General features: G+C 45.6%; 1 protein-coding gene across 2 annotated transcripts in view; it reads right to left on the bottom strand.

Annotated features, from left to right (window-relative positions):
• The window catches only part of VCL (vinculin), a 751,821-nt gene that overhangs the window by 451,812 nt on the left and 280,415 nt on the right, over window positions 1-19,594 (bottom strand). For both annotated transcript variants that reach the window (XM_069610959.1, XM_069610960.1), the window contains exons 8-9: window positions 15,006-15,153; window positions 14,318-14,471 (exon numbers count right to left, since the gene is read on the bottom strand). In XM_069610959.1, the coding sequence (XP_069467060.1) occupies window positions 14,318-14,471; window positions 15,006-15,153 (302 nt within the window). The remainder of the gene's footprint in view (window positions 1-14,317; window positions 14,472-15,005; window positions 15,154-19,594) is intronic.

The following is a 19,594-nucleotide window of genomic DNA, read 5'->3' as shown; positions in this document are numbered from 1 at the left end:
TGTCCACCGCCACAGCGTGACTGGCCGTGTTTGTAAACGTGTCCATAGGACCCTTCTTCCTGCCAGCGGGGGTTTTGGCCCTGTTCGACTTACTTGGTTCCCCCATGTCCACGGCGAGTCACATGTGAATATTGAGTATGTCCAGGAGGGTCCAACCTCGGACCGTGGGCTGGTGTCAGCGCCCCTCCAAGTGTCAGGATCCATAAAGGAGAACCATGAGGTTCTGCCAGGCCTGCAGGGCGTATCAAGAAGGGCCGTGTAGCTGCAATATGGCGGTGGCGAGGCTCCACCTCAATCCAAATTGAGCCGAGCACGTAGAGCTGCCCGGTATTTTCCAATCGGCCTCACGGAGTGTTTACGGGCCCAAAAGAGGTGGGAAGGGACCAGGAGGACCACAGCCACGCGGATCTTGATGAAATGTTTTCCAGGGGCAGCCAGCGTAAAAAATGCGCTTAATGTGATGCAACACGGCCGGACAGGGACACCGCGTCCACCCTCCAACCCTCGTTGGCCGCTTACTTGTTTGTCCAGCTCCGCCGCCTGCGGGTCTTTGCGTGGGCAGAGTGCCAAGCAGGCTGGGGCTTCCACAGGGTCGACATGCGCCTCCAACCACCACCTCGTGAAGAGAGCAGGCCGGACAGCAGGGCTGGGCGCGGGCCTCCAGCATAGACTCCGCCCACTTGCGGCCCGCAGCGCTCAGCAACCACGGCCTCCGGTTGAATTCCTCTGGTGCCGCGCATCGACCCGACACCGATGCTCGCGTCGGCAGATTTGTTGACAGCCAGAACTCAGGAGTCCAGAACCACAGCGGGCCCGGATTTTCACAAGTCATGGATACGTTCACCGTCAACCGCTACACCAAGTTTCAGCCCTCTAGACGGCCTATGAACGGATCTTCAAGCGCAGGATCTTGAGGTGACGGAGGAGCAACGGGTTTAGGCGGCCATCATCTACGTGCGCAACAGCGCCCCCCATATATGGAACCATTTTACACACACAAAGCCACCACCAGACTAGCTAAGTGACTAACAGCTAGAGAGTACTCTCTCTGGGAGACCGAGGGCTACCTTTGGTGTACTTAAGTAAGATGTTGTACAGACTCATAGGGCTGAGCATATAAAACACATAGCAGCACTCAGGCTTTCCATTACAAGGCAAAATTCCAGTAAAGTCAGAAAAAGGTACAAGGGGATACCGCATGGTGCAAAATGTGGGCTTTCTACCTAACATATAGCCATTGCAATGCACAGATCAGTTCATTCAAATTCATAAGAAAGGTCCTCATCCCCACACGTACCAGCTTCCAGAACGCAAAACCTTTGCTCTGTATCCACAGTGACAAACTTAATGGAGACAGGAAGGGGTTGGGATTTTTAATGCTAAGTTAACTGATCTACACTAATCTATGTTGGATGTTCAGAAAGCCGATCTATATACTCCTTCTAAAGACAGTTTTTCTGAAGTTCAACTAATGGCTTAGTAAAGCCATTCAACTGAGACAGTACAAGAGTCCACTCCTACTATAAGGCTACACCACCCGAGTATACAGTAGCGTAGATAGAGCAGCCAGGCTTACCTTAGGAGGGAGAGAGGGCTTTAGGAAAGTACATACAACTTGTAGTATACCAGGGATTCAATAAAAACACAACCAGAAGTAATATAAAAAAAAAGAAAGGTTTGAAATACAAGTAGGCCAAGTTAAGTCTTGGGTAGGTACTGGTAATATATTCATAAACACATTATAAAAACACCACGGTGCTTGAAGGTACACAACCAAAAGCATAAACCTTGTTTAGAACACTGACAGTATTATTAGGCAAGTCAGACCATATCATACACATTTAGTGTAGGACACACCTATTCATAGGAAGTAAAACCACAAGTAACTTTTAGATCACTTTAAAGTAAGTCAAGGGTAATGGACCCTGTCAGTTATGCAGGGAGAATAATATCACATAATCAACCCTGTTACCAGGATACTTTTCTGAATAGTGGAACACAGATTCAAGGAACAGTATATACCTACACCCACTTATAGGATAACACAGTTATACTAGGTGAGTAAAAAAATACAATTACAGTTGCTGTTCAGCTCAGTGGAACACAGACTAAGAAGCAAGAACGCTTTGCACTAATTTAGGATTGCACCATGCAAACCAAGGTGAGCTACACCTACAGAACACTTTTTAAGAATGGCACACAGCTATTTTAGGCAGGTAAAACCTAATGATGTAATATATTAATCACAGTTGTTTTTCAGGTCAGTGGAAGAGACTGAGGTAAACAATAACTAACTTATTTTAGGATGCACACAGGTAACTCGAGTTAAGTAAAACTCATTTACTTTTTAAAGAATCTAACAGCAACTTAAAAAGGTAGGTATTACCTAAGGCAGACTTATTGTAGACAGGCTAACAGCAAGTCCGGGGAAGCAAGACCCAATTGAAGGCACTCATACATTTATCCTAACAGGAATAGTAAACTGAAGCATTACTTTTGGGGAAGAGGCACAACCAATTCACAGGTGACTAGAACAGGGTTGTTGCTAGGTAAAAGACCTGGGGCTACGGTGATGCCGGAACTGGGGGCTAGCTAGCCTTTTGCTTGTAGCTCCTGAGATTCTATCCAGGCTACAACCAAAAGACCAGGGCCTATAGCCCCTTAGCAATGCCTCTGGAGTAGAATAACCTTATATATACTTTCCAGAATGGCAACACATTAAAAGGTAAGCAAGACATTTTGCAACTGCTCACTCAGTTACAGTTGCCAACAAACTCATTTTCAGGTAACTAACTTTAAACACTTGTTATACTTTAAGACTAAATCCTTTACTTACCCAATCCTTCCCTATTCTATTGCATGAGCTCACTCAGAAGCACACAAGGGCCCCTAGTGGTTTAGGTGCCAGCTGTAGGCAGGGTGAGCGAGGGTTCAGTTGCAGAAAAAGTCAGAGCTCCTGTCGAAGACTGTTCAAACAAGTAAGCAGCTCACTTTAAAGTTAGTTAAAGTCCAGGGACTTCTGAGAAGACACCCTAGGAGGATTCCAGCAGTGGGTCTGGGTGAACTGGCCGAGAGGACTCCCAATCACAGAAAACACCCCAAAAGCTTCACAGAAATAACACAGGTTTAAGCTATGTAAATACCCGAGCCAACACAGTACCTCTGCTCAGAAGAATCTTCCTGCTGTAAACAAAAACGGTTGATGGATTCCTTTGACATGAAGACGAAAGACAGGACTGTGGAAGGGATTTTGCAGCAGGGATCAACAGAGAAGGCTTCAGGCAAGAGTTTCTTTGCAGCTGGATGCAGCCCTGTGGTTTTGGTGCCCTTTTCAGGAGCCGGAAGACTACTGAATATCACTTGTCAGATTCTCATCACTTGCAAGGTCCAGCACTCTGATGAGGGGACTTTAAGGACTCAATTCACGTCTCTGGAGGTCCTGCAGGATGCCACCAAAGTTTCAGGTCGATTCAGAAGACCGTGCACCGCACACTGGCTCGAGGGCCCAGGGTATTGAAACCCCACAAGGTCTCAGCATGACGTGGGATGGCTCAAAACGCAGGTATTCTTGAGTATAGTGGATCTCACCAGGCTCTGGGTTGGGGTTGTCTGTTTCGGAGTTCCCAGGTCGCTTGGAAGGAAGGGTAACAGCAGGCTCTGGCTACACAGCAGGCTCTCCGGTTGCTGGAAATCATCTCAGCCGCGGTTTCTTGATCTTCCTTTTCTGATTCAGGTCCAGTGGTCAACTACATCTTCAGCTTCCAGGATCAGACATTTATACAGGAACCCAGCCAATCCAACAGATGTGCAACATTCAAACTTGGGGGGTTGGCAGGACAGCCAGCCTCCCAGCCAGTTTGAACTGGATTCTCGCCGGCAAGCTGGGTTTTGGGCTCCTCCCTACCCGGGGAAAGGGAAGGGGAGCCAGGACATATACTGAAGCGGCAACACCCACAGCCAACGCAGCACACCGGCCAGAAGTGAGCATAAGTAGAGGGAGGTGAGGAACAACCAGGACAAGAGCACAGTGGTTAATCAACTTAGCCCACCGGAGGGGTGGGGGGGTTGGGGGAGGGAACCCGATCTATGTAACCAGGCTGAAGAGCCGCCAAATAAAGGAGACCGAGAACCCTAGAACAAGAGGGACACCTTCCAGCACCCAAGCAATAAGAACACTATCAAACAAGCGTCACCGGACAGGAAGAAATAGTGGAAAGTACAACACCACACGCGAAAGGCAGACACATGCTGGACAAACAACGTGGAGGAAAAGGCAAGCAGACAGTATGGAAACATACGCCTAAAAAAACGACACAAATCAGACTGCCCAGACAGACGCCAGCACGAGCACTGCAAGACCTGAACAACAGGAAGGAAGGCATTAAAATTGCCCCATACTTGAGGCCATTGCAGCATTGAAAACATTTCTGGAGCACAAATTGGATGCTGTGATTGTGGACATGGACCTCCTAAGGCAGGATGCACAGGCCCTGGCAGACCGAGTGAGCACGGCGGTGCAGCAGGTACAGAGCAACTCCAATAACAAAACAACTGTCCAGTCCCAAATGTCAGATGCGCTCGAACAAATACGAACCCTCGAGCATGGGATGCAGAAGGGAGAGCTTGGCAAAACATACGCATCGTTGGACTGTCAGAGGGAGAGAGCCCACAAATTACATAGAAAACATATTGCTGCAAGAAGTGGGGCCTGGGGTGCTATCCCAAGGCTTCGAAGTGGAGAGCCCACAGATCCCTGACCAGAAAACATCCACCGGGAGCAGCCCCGAGACCCATGATAGCTAAAATCATAAACCTTAAAGATCAGGAAAAAGATACTAACATTCTCAAGAGAAGGGGGTGCAGTCAATAGAAGCTCCTCCAAGATAGCAATCTACCCGGACTACACGGCATTGGTGTAAAGACAAAAGGCACGATTCGGACCAACAAAGGAGCGCATCAGAAACGCAAACGAGATACATGCTATTATACCCTGTCAAATTCAAAGTGCTACGCAAAGGCAGTACGCTCCTTTTCGAAACCATGGAAGAGGCCCACAAATGGATGGACCAACAAGTAATACCTCAGCTGGGTGCCAGGAATGAGAAGAATAGGAATGCACCCCAGTAAGATAAAGAGGGAGAACATTAAAAGGGCAAAAAAAACAAGACACCAAGATGAAACAAGGACCAGATTAAACAGAATGCAGGTGACGGAGGACACAACCCTAAGGCTGCCTCAATGGACGCCATAACAAAGAACCCCACGGATTTGAACAAGTTAAAGATGCTAGTTGCAAGGCATCACGCTGTGGCGAGCTCGCCTCAGGCAACTGGGGCGGCGCAAGGAAAGCGGCAAAGCCCGGGGAGGGTGGCTGGGCGTTTGTGAATAGTTTGTTTGGTTGGAAGGTGGCACAAGAAAGGGAGCATTCATTAGACGAAATGGACATCAGGGAGGCGCAAGTAGCTCAAAGATTAAAGCACAAAAAAAAAAAGCAGCAGCATCGGACACCTGCAGGGAAAACTAACCCTCCAAAGCCCACTCTGGGCATAGGCTGCATTGACAATGGAGCAAAGGACACCAGAAGGGAAAACAGAAAAAAAAATGCTGGGAGAAGACGGAAGGCACAAATGGGAGCACAAATAGGCCACGACAAAAAGAAAACAGTGAGCTCAGAGAAACTAAAGAAAGCCACTTGGAATGTTTGAACTACGTCAAGAAACAGTCTATGCCTGTTTGAATAGATCAAACGTGCAGGTTGCAATGCTGCAGGAAACCCACTTGACGAGGGAAAAGTAGTCTAAGATAGTAAAAAAGTGGAGAGGACAAATGTATGGCTCAACCTACTCAAACTACGCCAGCGGAGTGTGAACGTGGGTGGCCCCCAATGTCCCATTTCAGCTCATATTGCAAGAAGAAGACAGAGGGCAGGTTGGTCATAGTGCACGGCATGCTAGAAAACATAGAAAACAAAGGTGTGCCTGGTGAACACGTATGCTCCGAACCATGATGCGACCACGTTCTTTAAAACACTTGCACTTTGACTAGCCCCACACAGGGAGGCGTCCTACATCTCGGCAGGCGACTTTAACTGCACACTCAACCTGTTACTGGATAGGCCAGACGACAAATACAAAAAGCCAGCTGGCAAAAGCCCTACAGATAGTCCTAACCCAGCATACTGTAAGATGTCTGGAGAAAAATGCATGGAGACTCCAGAGGGTACTCGCACTACAGCGACCCACATGGTACGCACACACGTATAGATCACATTGTCACTGGCATCGAAACCCTGGGGGACTTTACAAGCATACATTTCAAAGCAAAAACACTCAGACCATGCCCTGTTTGCGGCGATATGGGAATACACACACAGGAAAACCTGCATACCAACATGGCGACTAAGGGCTGAAGCATTAATGCAGGGGGAGTTTCAGGAGCACATGCAGGATACAATAGATGACTACTTCCACCATAATACGGGTAGTGTAGACAGGTCCGGGACAGTATGGGATGCCTTTAAGATAGTGGTCAGAGGAGTGGCCATAGGGAAGACAGGGGGTCTTATAGGTAGCGTGCTGGCCAAACTGGAAAATAGAACAAGAAATAGAAAAGGTGGAAAGACAAGTGGGTGCGACCGGGGGAAGAACCTGCCAAACTATATCACTAAGGTTACAGTGTAATAGCATCTGGGAGAAGCTGGGGACGCTAGACTATGGGAAATACGTATAGAAAATAAATGCGGAAGGTGATAAACCGGGCAGTCTCCTCGCCTGGTTAACCAAGCAGGATACAAAAAAATACCCGATTAACGCAATAAAAGACAGGACTGGGAAAGAGGTGAGGACCCAAAAGGGAATTAACCAAGTTTTCTCGCAATTCTACAAGAAACTACTCTCAGAAACACGTGGCAGATAATTCTGATATAACCGATGTCCTGACCCAAATTGAACTACCAAGATTAACTGATGAACAGATAAAGACACTGGAGGCACCCCAAATGGTAGACGAAATAGAATCTGTAATAGATACTCTCCCAACAGGTAAGACCCCAGGACCCGATGGGTTGCCTGCTAAGTTGTATAAAAAACATAAGCAGGCGTTGGCACCTAAACTCCTGGAAGTATATGAAGAGGCGTATACACAGGGTCAACTAGCAGACAGTATGGTGGAATCACTGATGATACCCATCCTGAAACAGTAGAAGTCACCTCTAGACTGTGGCTCATACAGGCCAATTTCCATGATCAACCAGGATTGCAAAATCCTGACAGCGACCCTAGCTAACGGGCTCAAATGGGTCATACAGGCGCTGGTGCATTCTGAGCAGACCGCTTACGTCCCAGAGCGGAACACCACACAGAATTTGCAAAGGCTGCACCACATAATAGACCAGACTAACCAAAGACGTGAGAAATTTGTGGTAGCATCCTTAGTGTAACGCTCACCTGATTCCCGTAGAGGCGCCGGTCTTGACTGGGCGTATACCGTATCTTCAAAGGTGATGTGTAACACACGGCTGGCTCTTTGGGCTGGACCTCTGTGCACTGTATGTCTGGCTCGAAGGGTAAGATGTCTGCAGATAGAAAATGTGGGATTAATGAACTGGGTTATTGAATGTCTCTCTCTTCTTCCCTTTCTCTTCTCCTGTAGAACCCCAAAGGTTAACGCTCTCACCTTAGGTAAGTGAACGCCGTGCTCTCCATCTGCCTCGAGGCAGGGTGCTGTAACCAGTTTCTTCACTGGATAAGGGGAGCAGGCCTCTTGACTTCAGAGGACTGCTGTCCGTCGTTTACTGCACGAACGGTAAGTTTCGAGTAATTCTAATGTCTCTTGTTTTGCAGGGTTCCGGCGATGGCGGATGGCGGGCTGAAGTGAGTTGAAGATGGAGCCCGTGTGATGAATAGAAGCGCCTGGAAGCACGTAAGTAAGCGCTTGTTGCCTGCTTCACGATACGCTCTAACTGTCTTTTTATTTTGCAGGTACAAGTTCGGGGCGGCTGCAGGGTGCCGGAATACCCAATGGGTTAGATGTGGAAAGGAGTAATGGCACGTGAGTATTAAAGTTCCCCAATGTCTTTAAATGCACCTTGTTTTGTCTTTCAGATGCGGGATGCAGCGCCGAAGGCCTCCGGAGCGTGCGAAGAGTTGGTAAGCTTTTGTCTTTCAGATGCCGGAATGCAGCGCGAGGCGTTGGTGACAGCCGATGGACCAGGTAAGTGAAGAGCTGTCACTGAAGACCGTAATGCTAACCTGTTCTTTCTTGTCTTTATAGGTGTTGCTGAAGACTGGATTCAGAATGGTAAGCCTTTTTCCTTAGGCCCAGGATCAGATGCAGAAGACACGATGAGCGTTCTGCTGCTGAGGATGCAGAATAACGCAAAGCAAGATTCATCCATCGGGTGTGGTTTAAATAGCCTCCTGTAGTGCTTAGGTGTCTCCTTCCACAGCCACGCCTAGGTAAGAAAAGAGTTCCTGCTTTCCAGAAGAGTTCGTGTTCTGAATCTAGGGAGTGGCTCCTGCCCCACCCAACAGGAAAAGTAGTTCCAAACAGAAGAGGATCAGAGGCTCAACTGGCAGGCAAGTAAGCAGCATGGTCTGCTGCAGGTAAGTCCACCCAAGCATTATGAGCCTGGCGCTTCCAGCGCTGGGACTGGGCATATTTATGAGCCTGGTGCCACTGGCGCCAGGACTGGGTCCAAAAGTTCCCAATTGGGACTGGTTGGCACTCGGAACCTGGGTTATGGATCTGCTTCCAAGGAAGTTGGGAAAACCCTGACCTTTTGGAAGCAGAGATCATGACACTTAGACACAGTCAAAGCCTTTGACTCTGAACCGAAACTGGCTAATACATGCACTCGCACACTTTGGAATAGGGGAGGGCTTCGTGCAGTGGATCAAACTGGAATATAGGGACCCCATGGCAAGAGTGAAAAACGGGCAAGCACATCTCAGAGGCATGGAGAATACCTAGGGGAACAAAGCAAGGCTGACCATTGTCGCTGATGCTGTACATACTGTCTTTGGAAGCGCTGGCAGTCTTTCTGAGAGCAGAATATAATGAAGGGGTTCTGAAAGAAGAATACGAAGTACACAAAGGCCAATTTATACTGTTTAACAGCATAGTAAAAACGATAAAGCAGAGATGGCTAGATTTATCCAAAGACAACGGAACAGAGGAGGCACTAGTTACATGGTATGACGTGGCAGGAGGAGGACACAGTGTCCAGGCTCTACGAACAGCTTCTGAAAAGCCTAACACACTAACTGCAGGCACGTGGAAAGTGTGAGGAGGAACTCCAAAAAACCTTCAGCGACCAGGAATGGGCAAGGGCCTTAAAATACATAAAGAAGGTCTCCAGCAATGCAAGGTTCAGGCAGACAGCTCTATGCCACCCAAAGAGCATACCTCACTCCTAGTAAAATATCCAGGATAGGGAGTAGATTAACCCAAAGTTGCCCTCTATGCGCAACGGAAAACGCAGACATGCTGCGCATGTTCTGGACCTGCCCTGTAATGACATTTTGGGATGACATCAAGGCAAGAGCAGCGGTGGGCGGAATCCACATGCAGGCGTGGTCGCCAGAATCCGACCTATTGGGACTGTTCCAGAGAGGTGACAAGCCAAGAACACATAGCCAAAATTAAAGAGACATGATGAGTATTCTGGCGAAACGTCGAATAGTGATGGCGTGGAAATCCAATACAGGCCCGACCATAGAAGCATGATGGGCAGACGAAGCGATGGACACTAGCTGAAACAGCAGTATGGACCATAGCATTGCAAACAAGAAAAGCGAGAAGATTCTAGCATGGAACACATCGATACAAGAACTCTCCAAACCCAGGGACAGAAAAAACATGGACATCTCCAGTGAGCCAGAAAATGAAGACGGGAATGAAGGAGAAATTTAAGGCCATAGTCAATACAGAGCTGAACCAGCAGGGAAAGGACAAAACTAAACATACCAGATAACCCTGAAGGTGCAGATATCAGATTGTGCAAAGTAACAAGTGACCCGAGTACGGACGGACAGATAGGACTATGCACCAGGACATGAAGGATGTCAGAAACTCCTGCCATGATCGTGCAGGAATGAATGTTATTTGTGGTCGGTTATCTGAATGTTGTGTAAAAAAAAAAAAGTTTAAAAAAAAATCTAGGATTCCTGGGTAGCGCACCTAGCTCATTCCTCTTCATCCAGCTAAAAGTTTCATTTCAACTGGTATTAAGGGGTACAGGAGATATTAATTTCTACCCATGATTAAATTTAACACAAAAGTGATTCCAGCTTTAACTTACAGTTCTGAAATTATAACCAGTGCAAAGAAAAGTATGGTGCCACATACTGCTAAATAGAGGATATTACAGAATCTGAAATCTGGTACTCCTATTCCATCAACCTCTGATACCATTTTCACTAAAGGAAGGGCTATTTAAGGTTTTAAATTACCCCACAGCAGACGCAGTAAGAGACTTTCCTATTTCTTAAACAAACCCTCAGGGATAAACATGGGCGTTACTAGATATATATACAGAACCTGAGGCACCGGTAACATTTTGGAGATGGCCGTCCACCCATAAGTGACAAGGAAAGCCTGCTCAGGAACCCCACTGAGCCTCTCAGTGGAGTATACATCTCTGCCTCATTAACTTCACCTATTTTGATCGCTAGATACTTTAACACTTGCCTGGCTATAAAAATGTGCAAGCTACCCAATCAGTTCAGATCCAGTGTATGGGTAGAGCACCAACATTTCCCAATTAATGTCCATGCCAGAAATTCCCCAGTTAACTCCAACATACACAAACACATTGCTACCAGATCGCCAACATCAAAATGCTAGCTGCATACAGTGACGTATTATGACCAATAGCTTTATATTGAATGCCACCTTTGTGAAACCTTTCGAATAATCCCTCCAAGAGTTACCTCATGAGTGTGAAAATCAACAGCAAGAGCACATGGATACCAAGTCACACATTCTACCAGCCACTCCTTAGAACAAGGCCATTGTTGATAATTTATGACCAGCCTATCATACAAGAGAAACCAATTTTAGGTACCCCATACTTCAGCCCAAACTTAATCAGCATCAGTTGGGTGCTGTGAGGAATCCAGTGGAGTCCTATGTGGCCAGGGAATGGCAGCTGCTACCTGATCCTGGGGGCCGCTATGCGGGCGATGATTACCTGGGAGGAGACAGCCTCTGGGGAGATGTCACGGTTCCATCGTGGGAGACATGGTATCCCCCATTTTCCCTTGAAAATAACCTCCACATGTCTGAAACCCACATAGCCTGTTGCCATGTATCTACTCCTATCCCTATGAAGGGCAGGAACAACCCTTTCACCAAAGCTATGGACCAAACTTCCAACTTTGGTCTACCTTGACAATCTGATGAAATTTCCCTTTTCATTTCCTCTGGTCAATCAGAACTGACTTGCCATCAAAATCTTTTTAAAACGCTTATCCAAATTCCATATGTCAATTGTCAACAATGTACTTCGGTTCCCAGAATTCTCGAAATACAGGGATGAAGAGTGATTGAGCAATGTGGAGCAAAAAAGACTGCAAGTCCAGTGAGTATGCTAGTGTTTCCTTGCACATACATGCACCCGGGGAAATGTAAGCAGCCCAAAAAGAGAATCAAGGATAGCTCCTATGGCGACTGGCAAGCTGCACATCTCTATGAGGAGCAGCTAACCGAACAGCTGGACCAGCATGGTGGAGCCAGGTGGCTCACCAACAGGAAAAATAATTGCTGTGCCATGAGATGCTGCGGGAACGCCAGGAGACTGAGGGACTCCTCTGCATTTGTGGATGTGTGAAAGCATCGTTTCACTTACTGGAGCCAAGAGGAAAACAGGTGTGTCCAGTGGCAAGCACTGAGGATTGGCGAACAAAGGAAAGGCGGCCGCGAGAAGGAAGCAGATGGTGATTCATCATCGGCTGACTGCGAGAGAAGATACCAATGCCTACAAAAGCTGGTGCATCCTCAGAAGCAGCAGGGACCCTGGGGCATATCAGCGAACATGCCAAGTGCGAACAATTGAAAGTTACTTACCTGAGAGAAAGAAAAAACCTGGACATATTGAAAAAAGGGAACTTGCCACAAACACACCCTTTTCTAATGTGTAAATGTACACAGTGCAAAGGCTTAAGAAGCAGAGAGAAGAACATCTATAGGGAGGCTAAATTATCCAATACTATATGGAAGCAACTTTGGGAGGGGGGCAAAAGCTTGAATGAAAAGAAGTCCTGGCAGGGGAGTATACAAGACAATTGAAAAGGATGTTAAACAAGAAATAACTGTTCTGGAAAGAAACCAAATTGTGAAGTCAAACAATTAAGTGATGGACTTGGCCAGGAGAGTGAAAAACAACAAGGAGTAAAGATCAAGAGGAATGGAAACAACCTCTAGAACAAGGGTCTTTATCCTTGAGAGGCACAAAGAACCGTTGTGTCTGAAAATCTCAAGGAGTAACAAAGAATCCAATGGAGGGAACTACCCGCTGGCACCAAGAACTTTATCCATTAAGAACATTTTATAAAGTCATGTATTCTTCCAATATGAACACTTTTCTAAACCACCCAAGGTTAAAGACATTTCTCTTTTTCACCTCAGAGCTAAGCTTGTAGTTTGAGGGTCAGAATAAAACGGACACAGGACCGTTTTGTTTTTCACATGCTGAAACAGACAGATCCTTTGTTTTTGTTTAGGTAGGGCAATTCCTCTTAGAGCAGGGTCAGAGAGGCCTTTTCCTAACCACTTTTATTTTCAAAAAAAGTCTTTAACCAAAAACATGGCAAACCTGTGTCTGAGTTTAATTCTAGACTCCTCACAGTGCATTGAAAGTGTTCTATACATTCAGGCTTTTTGAGTTCTTTATTTGCAGTCAGAAAGAGTGTCAATTTACATTAATCTTTGATACAGGTATTTCGATCAGAGAAAGGGAAAGAAAATAATTGGATTGGTCTGGAATCTACCTCTGGTTTGTGGACATTGGCTATGTGACGAATTTGTTGTCTGTAAATTCACTACTAGAGCTACAGTTTTTGAACACAGGAGCAAACAATTAACTATTAAATTGTAGATCAACCTCTGTAATTTGTTGCGCTTGTAAGGTGTACACTTGCAAAAAAAAAAAACACCATTGAATTCTAGAATCAAGGCACTAATTGCAAATTCACAGGAATGCAGCTGCACCTTAAGATCAAATTTATTTGGACTTTCAACAAACTGCAGTGGATATAAAATTGCATGCGTTACAAAAGATAACCAGCAACTCGAGGTGGAGCAATTGACAAACTAGCCAGAAGAGACCATCTATGGATGTACTGTTTACAATCCAGCCTCAATGGTTTAAATGACATGGAGAGTGCCATTGTGTTTAATGTTTAATTTATGATTTACAACTATGAGCAAACATTTGGAACCCCAATATTATAGGTTCATGCCGTATAGTGTATTTTAAGATGGCCGCTGTATTAGTAAAACAATGGTGTCCTGGCAATGGACTCATTAAATTTCACAAGAATCCCATAAGGTGTAGATGTGACTAGGGAGACGTTGGTCCCTAGACGTTACAAGAGGGTTTACAAAATGAACCACGAGATGCAAAATAAATGCCAGCATTACACATGGTGGAGATATGCAACTCATCTAGACTGTTTGAAATCCTGGTAAGTCTATGCATTGATTGTTTTGTACATTTATGAGAGTAAGAGTTATTAACGTGGTATTGCTCCATTTTCAGGTGTTATTAGTCTCCACTGAACCTACAAGCCCATTGCATAGGCTGGGATTGACCTTTTTCTTATACTATGCACCCTAATTTGCCACTTTAGATTAATGGACTGACATCAGCACAGGGTTGGTGTGTAGCACTGGAGTGGTGTCTTGATGAAATGGTGAGCAAACAGTTGGGCATTTTAATCCTAACTGTTTGCAATGTAGGCATGCAATTTTCATTTCTACTCTATTAACACTTGATCTGTAATGGTCAAGGTTATAATTAATCTATTCAATCCCCATAATTATGGTTTTTATTTCAAGTCTGAGATGTTGTTTGGTATTTGTGCTTTGTGTGAAAACGCCCTGAAGACGAGCCACGTTTCAACATCCTGCATCATCGAAACTAGTTCACCTGGTTAAAGACGTGGCTAAAAATTATTAGGCCTTAGGTCAGCAAGGAGGTGCAGAGAACAGCAAGTGGCTGAAGGAAGTTGCTGATACCTGAAGGTACAGTGATTCACAGGCCATTTATAGGGAGATTTCTATATGATCAAAAAGAATGAACCCAAAATGTTTGTACCTGTGCAGCATCAATTTTCTTGGCGATAGCCTGCTTTGAATTGGTCATGGCCTCGAGTTTACCAGCTGCATTCTGTACTTTTGCCGTAAGCATTTCTAGCCCCTGTGCAATCTGTTGAGCTTTTTGCATGGCCATCGGAGAAGCACCTTGTCCCCTGGATAGGAAAATAGAAGGGAAAGGTAAAAGAGGACAGGAGTTGAACAGTGCAAATAAAAAAAGAAATACTGAAAAGGACAAAAAGAAAAACAATGAGAAGAGAACCAAATTGGCGTGTAAAACAAAGAGGGGGAAAACATTCAAATTGTTGGCTTGCACTGTATATTTTGCAGTCCCCTTTGGTAACAGATTGGATTACCAAGCTTCCTAACCACTCAGTATTTCAGGTGAGAAAGCCTGCGTCGGTGTCATTCCAGATATGTAAATAGAAGCCAATAATTCATCCACCCCCGAAGGAGAAGGACTCTAACTTCCAGTATATCATTCCAAACAAGAATCACTCACCTGATTTCTTATAATTGAACAGCATGCATGACTATTATTATGGTCAATACCTAGCTGAGATCCTAACATGTATTGCTCCTTTTTTCACCTTGATCTGACTTGCAGTTGTTTGCAACACAAAGTCAACCTTTAATGCTAATCCAACTGGGTTTACCACACTAAACTATGCCTTACTGCATTCCCTCACCTAGCACGAAGGTCTGCCACCTGATCGGTCATCTGTCCAAGAGTTTTACAAGTTCCCAGAATATCCCGTCGTTCCCGCCCTGCACACAGCTCTCCGACTTTGCCAGCTTCATCCAGGATCTGTCTGATCGCCTGCTCCCCAACATCTCCTGAAACACAAAGCACAACACATTTTGCTGTAAATTAAGATGCAACACAACAGAGCATGATGTGCAACAGATTTCAGTGCCAACAGCTTTTTTGTTACCCCGTAATAAATCTTAAATGGCCTTTCCATTTGAGTTAAGTGCACCAATAAAAACTGCAACTGATGCAAAGCATGCACTAGCTGCAATTATTTGCACAATACAGTTATTTACCTGAACACGTCATCTCTGCATCAAACTAAGTCATCTTCTGCAAAGCTCAAATGCACTAACAAAGTGCTCTACATCGGTGCATGTTCCCGCTCTCAGATCCATGTCTGAGAACCCTCACAGATTGGCAGGGAGAGGGGGAAGACAATCTATATTACAATGAGGATACAGTCTTGATGTATCCCTGAGCTGGCAGCGATCACTGAGCCAGTGAACAAGCAGTGGTTCCATGGCAACCTACGCTAGTTTAAATCTCCGCCTCCCGCACAAATGGCAGCATGGTCCTGAAAATGGCCATGGTTTATACAGTATGAAAGAAGCTCTGAAGATTTATCAAAGGTGGGTTTGCAGTTAGATGGGGTCCAGGCCCAATGTGACTCGCTGAAGGAGCCACAGCAAAAATCAGAGCAGCAGAACATATTTTGTCTGGGAAGGAACTATTGAGCGGCTTTGCATGAGGGGATAAGAGAAGATAGGCAACATTGCGCTATTCGGACTAAAAATATAGCAGACAAAAAGCATCAAGGCACACAATTCACAAGTGAAAGGGAGCCCTCTCTGAAGGGGCAGAGTTAGTGATTAGACATGTGCACCATGGACCCCGCTTACAAGCATATAAAGCAGTAAGTAAAGGTGCACAACTGTTGCATCCATAATGACCAAACTTTCCATTATTGTTTTTGGACACCTGTTAGTAACAGAAGCCTACCCTTTGAATTCTGCAATGTCTAAACATAGTTTCAAGGGAAACAAGTGGCTTTCTTGAGCCTAACAATTCATCAATAGGGAGGAACACTGTTCTTCACTAGGGTTTGGGGGCTATGGCAAGGGGAAAAAATTTTTGAATGGCAATTGAAAAACATCAGCAAAATTCCTGCAAACAATTGATGGAAAATTGGAGGCTGTCGCCTCTAGAGAAATGGTCTCAAAATGAAAACAGGTTAAATAAAGCAGCAGATGAGGGTGCAAGGAGAGTTTTGAGAGACTGAACAACAAGCAGGAAAGATGTGTCTTGATCCAATGGAAATGTACAATCTTTCAGCAATGTACGCCCAATTAGTTGTGTAGATAGAAGAGAACTAAACATTTTTAAAACAACCAACACTCGTAGGGGTGGGGGGTAGCGCGCGAGACCTTTGGACGCCAGGGATGCTAGGAATGTACTAGCGGTTTTGCTGTATATGGAAGAAACACATGTAATCCTTCAAAGAGAAAAAAAGTTGGTTGCAGGGAAAATCATGTACTGCACTTTCCAGACATCAACCCTGAGGCCAGTAAAGCAGGGGCAGCAACCTTAATCTCTCCAGATGTTTGACTGCAATTCTCATATCTGGCTGTTCACTATGCTGGTTAGGGATGATGGGAGTTGTAGTCCAAAACATCAGGAGAGGCAAAGGTTGAAGACCCCTGCAGTAAAGGATTAAAGGTCCGCAGAGTGTTAGAATTGAGAAGTTAGGTTTGGATGAACTGCAAGTGTATCTTCTGAACCTGGAATGGCAGGAGGATACTGATAATGAAAAAGAAATGTTTTACCAGAAATCCATTTCTGAAGCTTGGATCGGGTTTTGAGTAACAGTCTTTGTATAGTCTGTCATCTAGTGGTTGGTCCAAAGTGTTACAAGTAGTTTTACTTCAATTAAAAGCAAGCCTTTAAAAAGGGGTGTTCCTGGAACATAATGGATGGCTCTTGGATGCTCTTGTAACTGCTCATTGGGATGGTTCTTGAATGTAGATGGTGAAATGTGGTTAAGTTCTTGGGCCGGATGAGATGTTCGAATAGTCGTTGGATGGCGACTGCAAAGATTGGAAGAGGGTACCTGTACTTCTGTCCTCCATTTGGACAGGACAGAGGCACATACCACCGCAGCCAATATTCTCATCATGGTAGTTTGGACGAGCAACCAAGGCTTAATCACTCAGGAGGTGATGTAGCCTGCCCAAGCCCTCACAAAGGAATGTCCACACACTGTTACGTGATCACACTTTCTTTATAGAAAACAAAGGTTCAGTAAAAATACATATATAAAAATAATTACATACATATAAATAATAACACTTTGTACTCAGGCAGTTGAAGAGAGGGTCCCTGGAAGGCCCCTCCTCGCCCCCATGAACACGACGACCCGAAGATTCAAAAACACACAAAGTCACTCACTATTCGGCCAGGCCACGGGATTGACACATATGAGGAAGAACAAGTTACTTACCAACTGGTAACGTTCTTTTGACTGGATATTCCCCCACGTATTCCTCATCAACCCACCCAGCCGTACAATTTACGTGAATTACTCCGGTAGGGAGTACCAATTAACCCAATCATGGACCGTATGAACGGCCTTAGCAAAAAGACCTCGTTGGGATGAGGTTGAATCTAAACAATGTTTCACAAATGTATGCATAGACGACCAGGTGGCCGCTGCACCGGGACACCCCTTTAAAGAGCTGTCGAAGTTGCCATGCGCCCCTAGTGGAATGAGCTCTTAGCCCATCTGGAGGTTCTTTACCTGCCAAACATTTTCAGATTGCCAAAATTATCCATCTGGATAAGGTTTGTTTTGTTAGTGCCAGGCCCAATTTGTGACAGGTATATCCAATAAAAAAGTTGGTCACTTTGTAGAAACTTTGCAAGTCTAGACATATAAAAGCTGAGAGCCCTTTTTGGGGTCCAGCCTGTGAAGCCTTTCTTCCTCCTTACTTGCATGAGGGGGAGGATAGAAAGATGGCAAAGTAATTTTTTGAGACAAATGAAATTCAGAGACCACCTTGGGTAGGAATGAAGGTTTGACTGAGTATTACTTTATCTTTATGGAAAATGGAGTGAGGAGGCTTACAAGAGAGCCTGTAACTCACTCACCCTGCGGGCTGATGTGATAGCCACTAGTAGGACTGTTATCAATGTGAGAAGCCTTAGAGGGCAAGAATGCAAAGGCTCAAACAGTAATGCATGTAAGGAATTTTAATACTAAATTTAGATCCCAAACAGGTACATGGAATGGGACTGGGTGGGGTACATGTTAGTGAGACCCTTCAAAAATGGTACAATCAATGTTATCTTGAAATAAGACTTCTTTAGAGGAGTGCTTACAGATATAAAGCGCCGCCAGGAATTCTTTTATTGTACCAATCTGAAACCCCAGATTGGCTAAGTAACATGAAAAAAAGCACCATAGGTGTGTCACATAGGAATGGATCCACATTCATATCCTTGCGCCAGTTACTGAACTTATTCCAACACCACTGGTACAAGGATTTCGTTGCTGGCCTGTAAGAAAGCAAAATCTCCATTACATTGTCCGGGAGGTCCCAATCCTTACATCGCAGCCTCTCAGAAACCACGCGTGAAGGCAGTGTCTTGACCTCTGGATGGAGAAACCCAACCTTCCTCTTGCGAGAGATCGTCTCTTTGTGGAATATGTATTGGAGGGCAGATGGACATGTCCAGAAGTTCGGGGTACCACGTCCGCCTGGCCCAATCTGGGGCAATTAGGATCATGGTTTTCCTGAACTTTCTCAACCTCCTGATTAGGCAAGGAATCACAGGGACTGGAGGAAACGCATACAGGAGTGGAAATTCCCAGCCCACTACGAACGCGTCCCCTAGAGCGCCTCTTGGAGGAAATTCCCTTGAGCAGTACTGATCACACTTCTGATTGACCTGAGGATCTCTTGAAGGACTTCCCGAGCTAGTTCCCACTCGTGGGGGACTGTGCTCTGCCTGCTCAGAGTGTCCTCCGCCGTGTTCTTCCCTCCGGCTAGGTGAAGTGTCGATAGGGAGATTCCCTCTTGTATTGTCCAGAACCAGAGCTGCATTGCCTAGCTGCACAGTGGTAGTGACCCTACGCCTCCTTTCTTGTTGAGGTAGTACATGTCCACTGTGTTGGCTGTCATTATCAGGACATTCTTTCCCCGTACAGAGGGCAGAAAGGCCTTCAGCGCTAGTCAGATTGCCCTCAGCTCCAAAAGGTTGATGTGTAGTTTGGTCTCCGATGGAGACCAACCACTGATTGTCAGATCGCTGGTGTGGGCTCCCCATCCCATGAGTGAGGCGTCCGTCACTACTGCCATCTCTGGCCATGGTTGCCAAAAATGTTCTCCCTTGAGAATATTGTCCTTGCAAGCCCACCATAGAAAATCTTGATCCACTCTGGTCGGAATTTGCAGAAGATCTGACATATTTTCCGAAAATTGGGACCACCGAGTCCTGAGGGCCCAGTAAAACGGATCGCATTCTCAA

This window comes from Ambystoma mexicanum, chromosome 8 (assembly GCF_040938575.1).
Source record: "Ambystoma mexicanum isolate Mex_15411 chromosome 8, UKY_AmexF1_1, whole genome shotgun sequence".
Classification (NCBI taxonomy): Eukaryota; Metazoa; Chordata; class Amphibia; order Caudata; family Ambystomatidae; genus Ambystoma; species Ambystoma mexicanum.
This window is presented reverse-complemented; position numbering and strand designations above follow the sequence as displayed.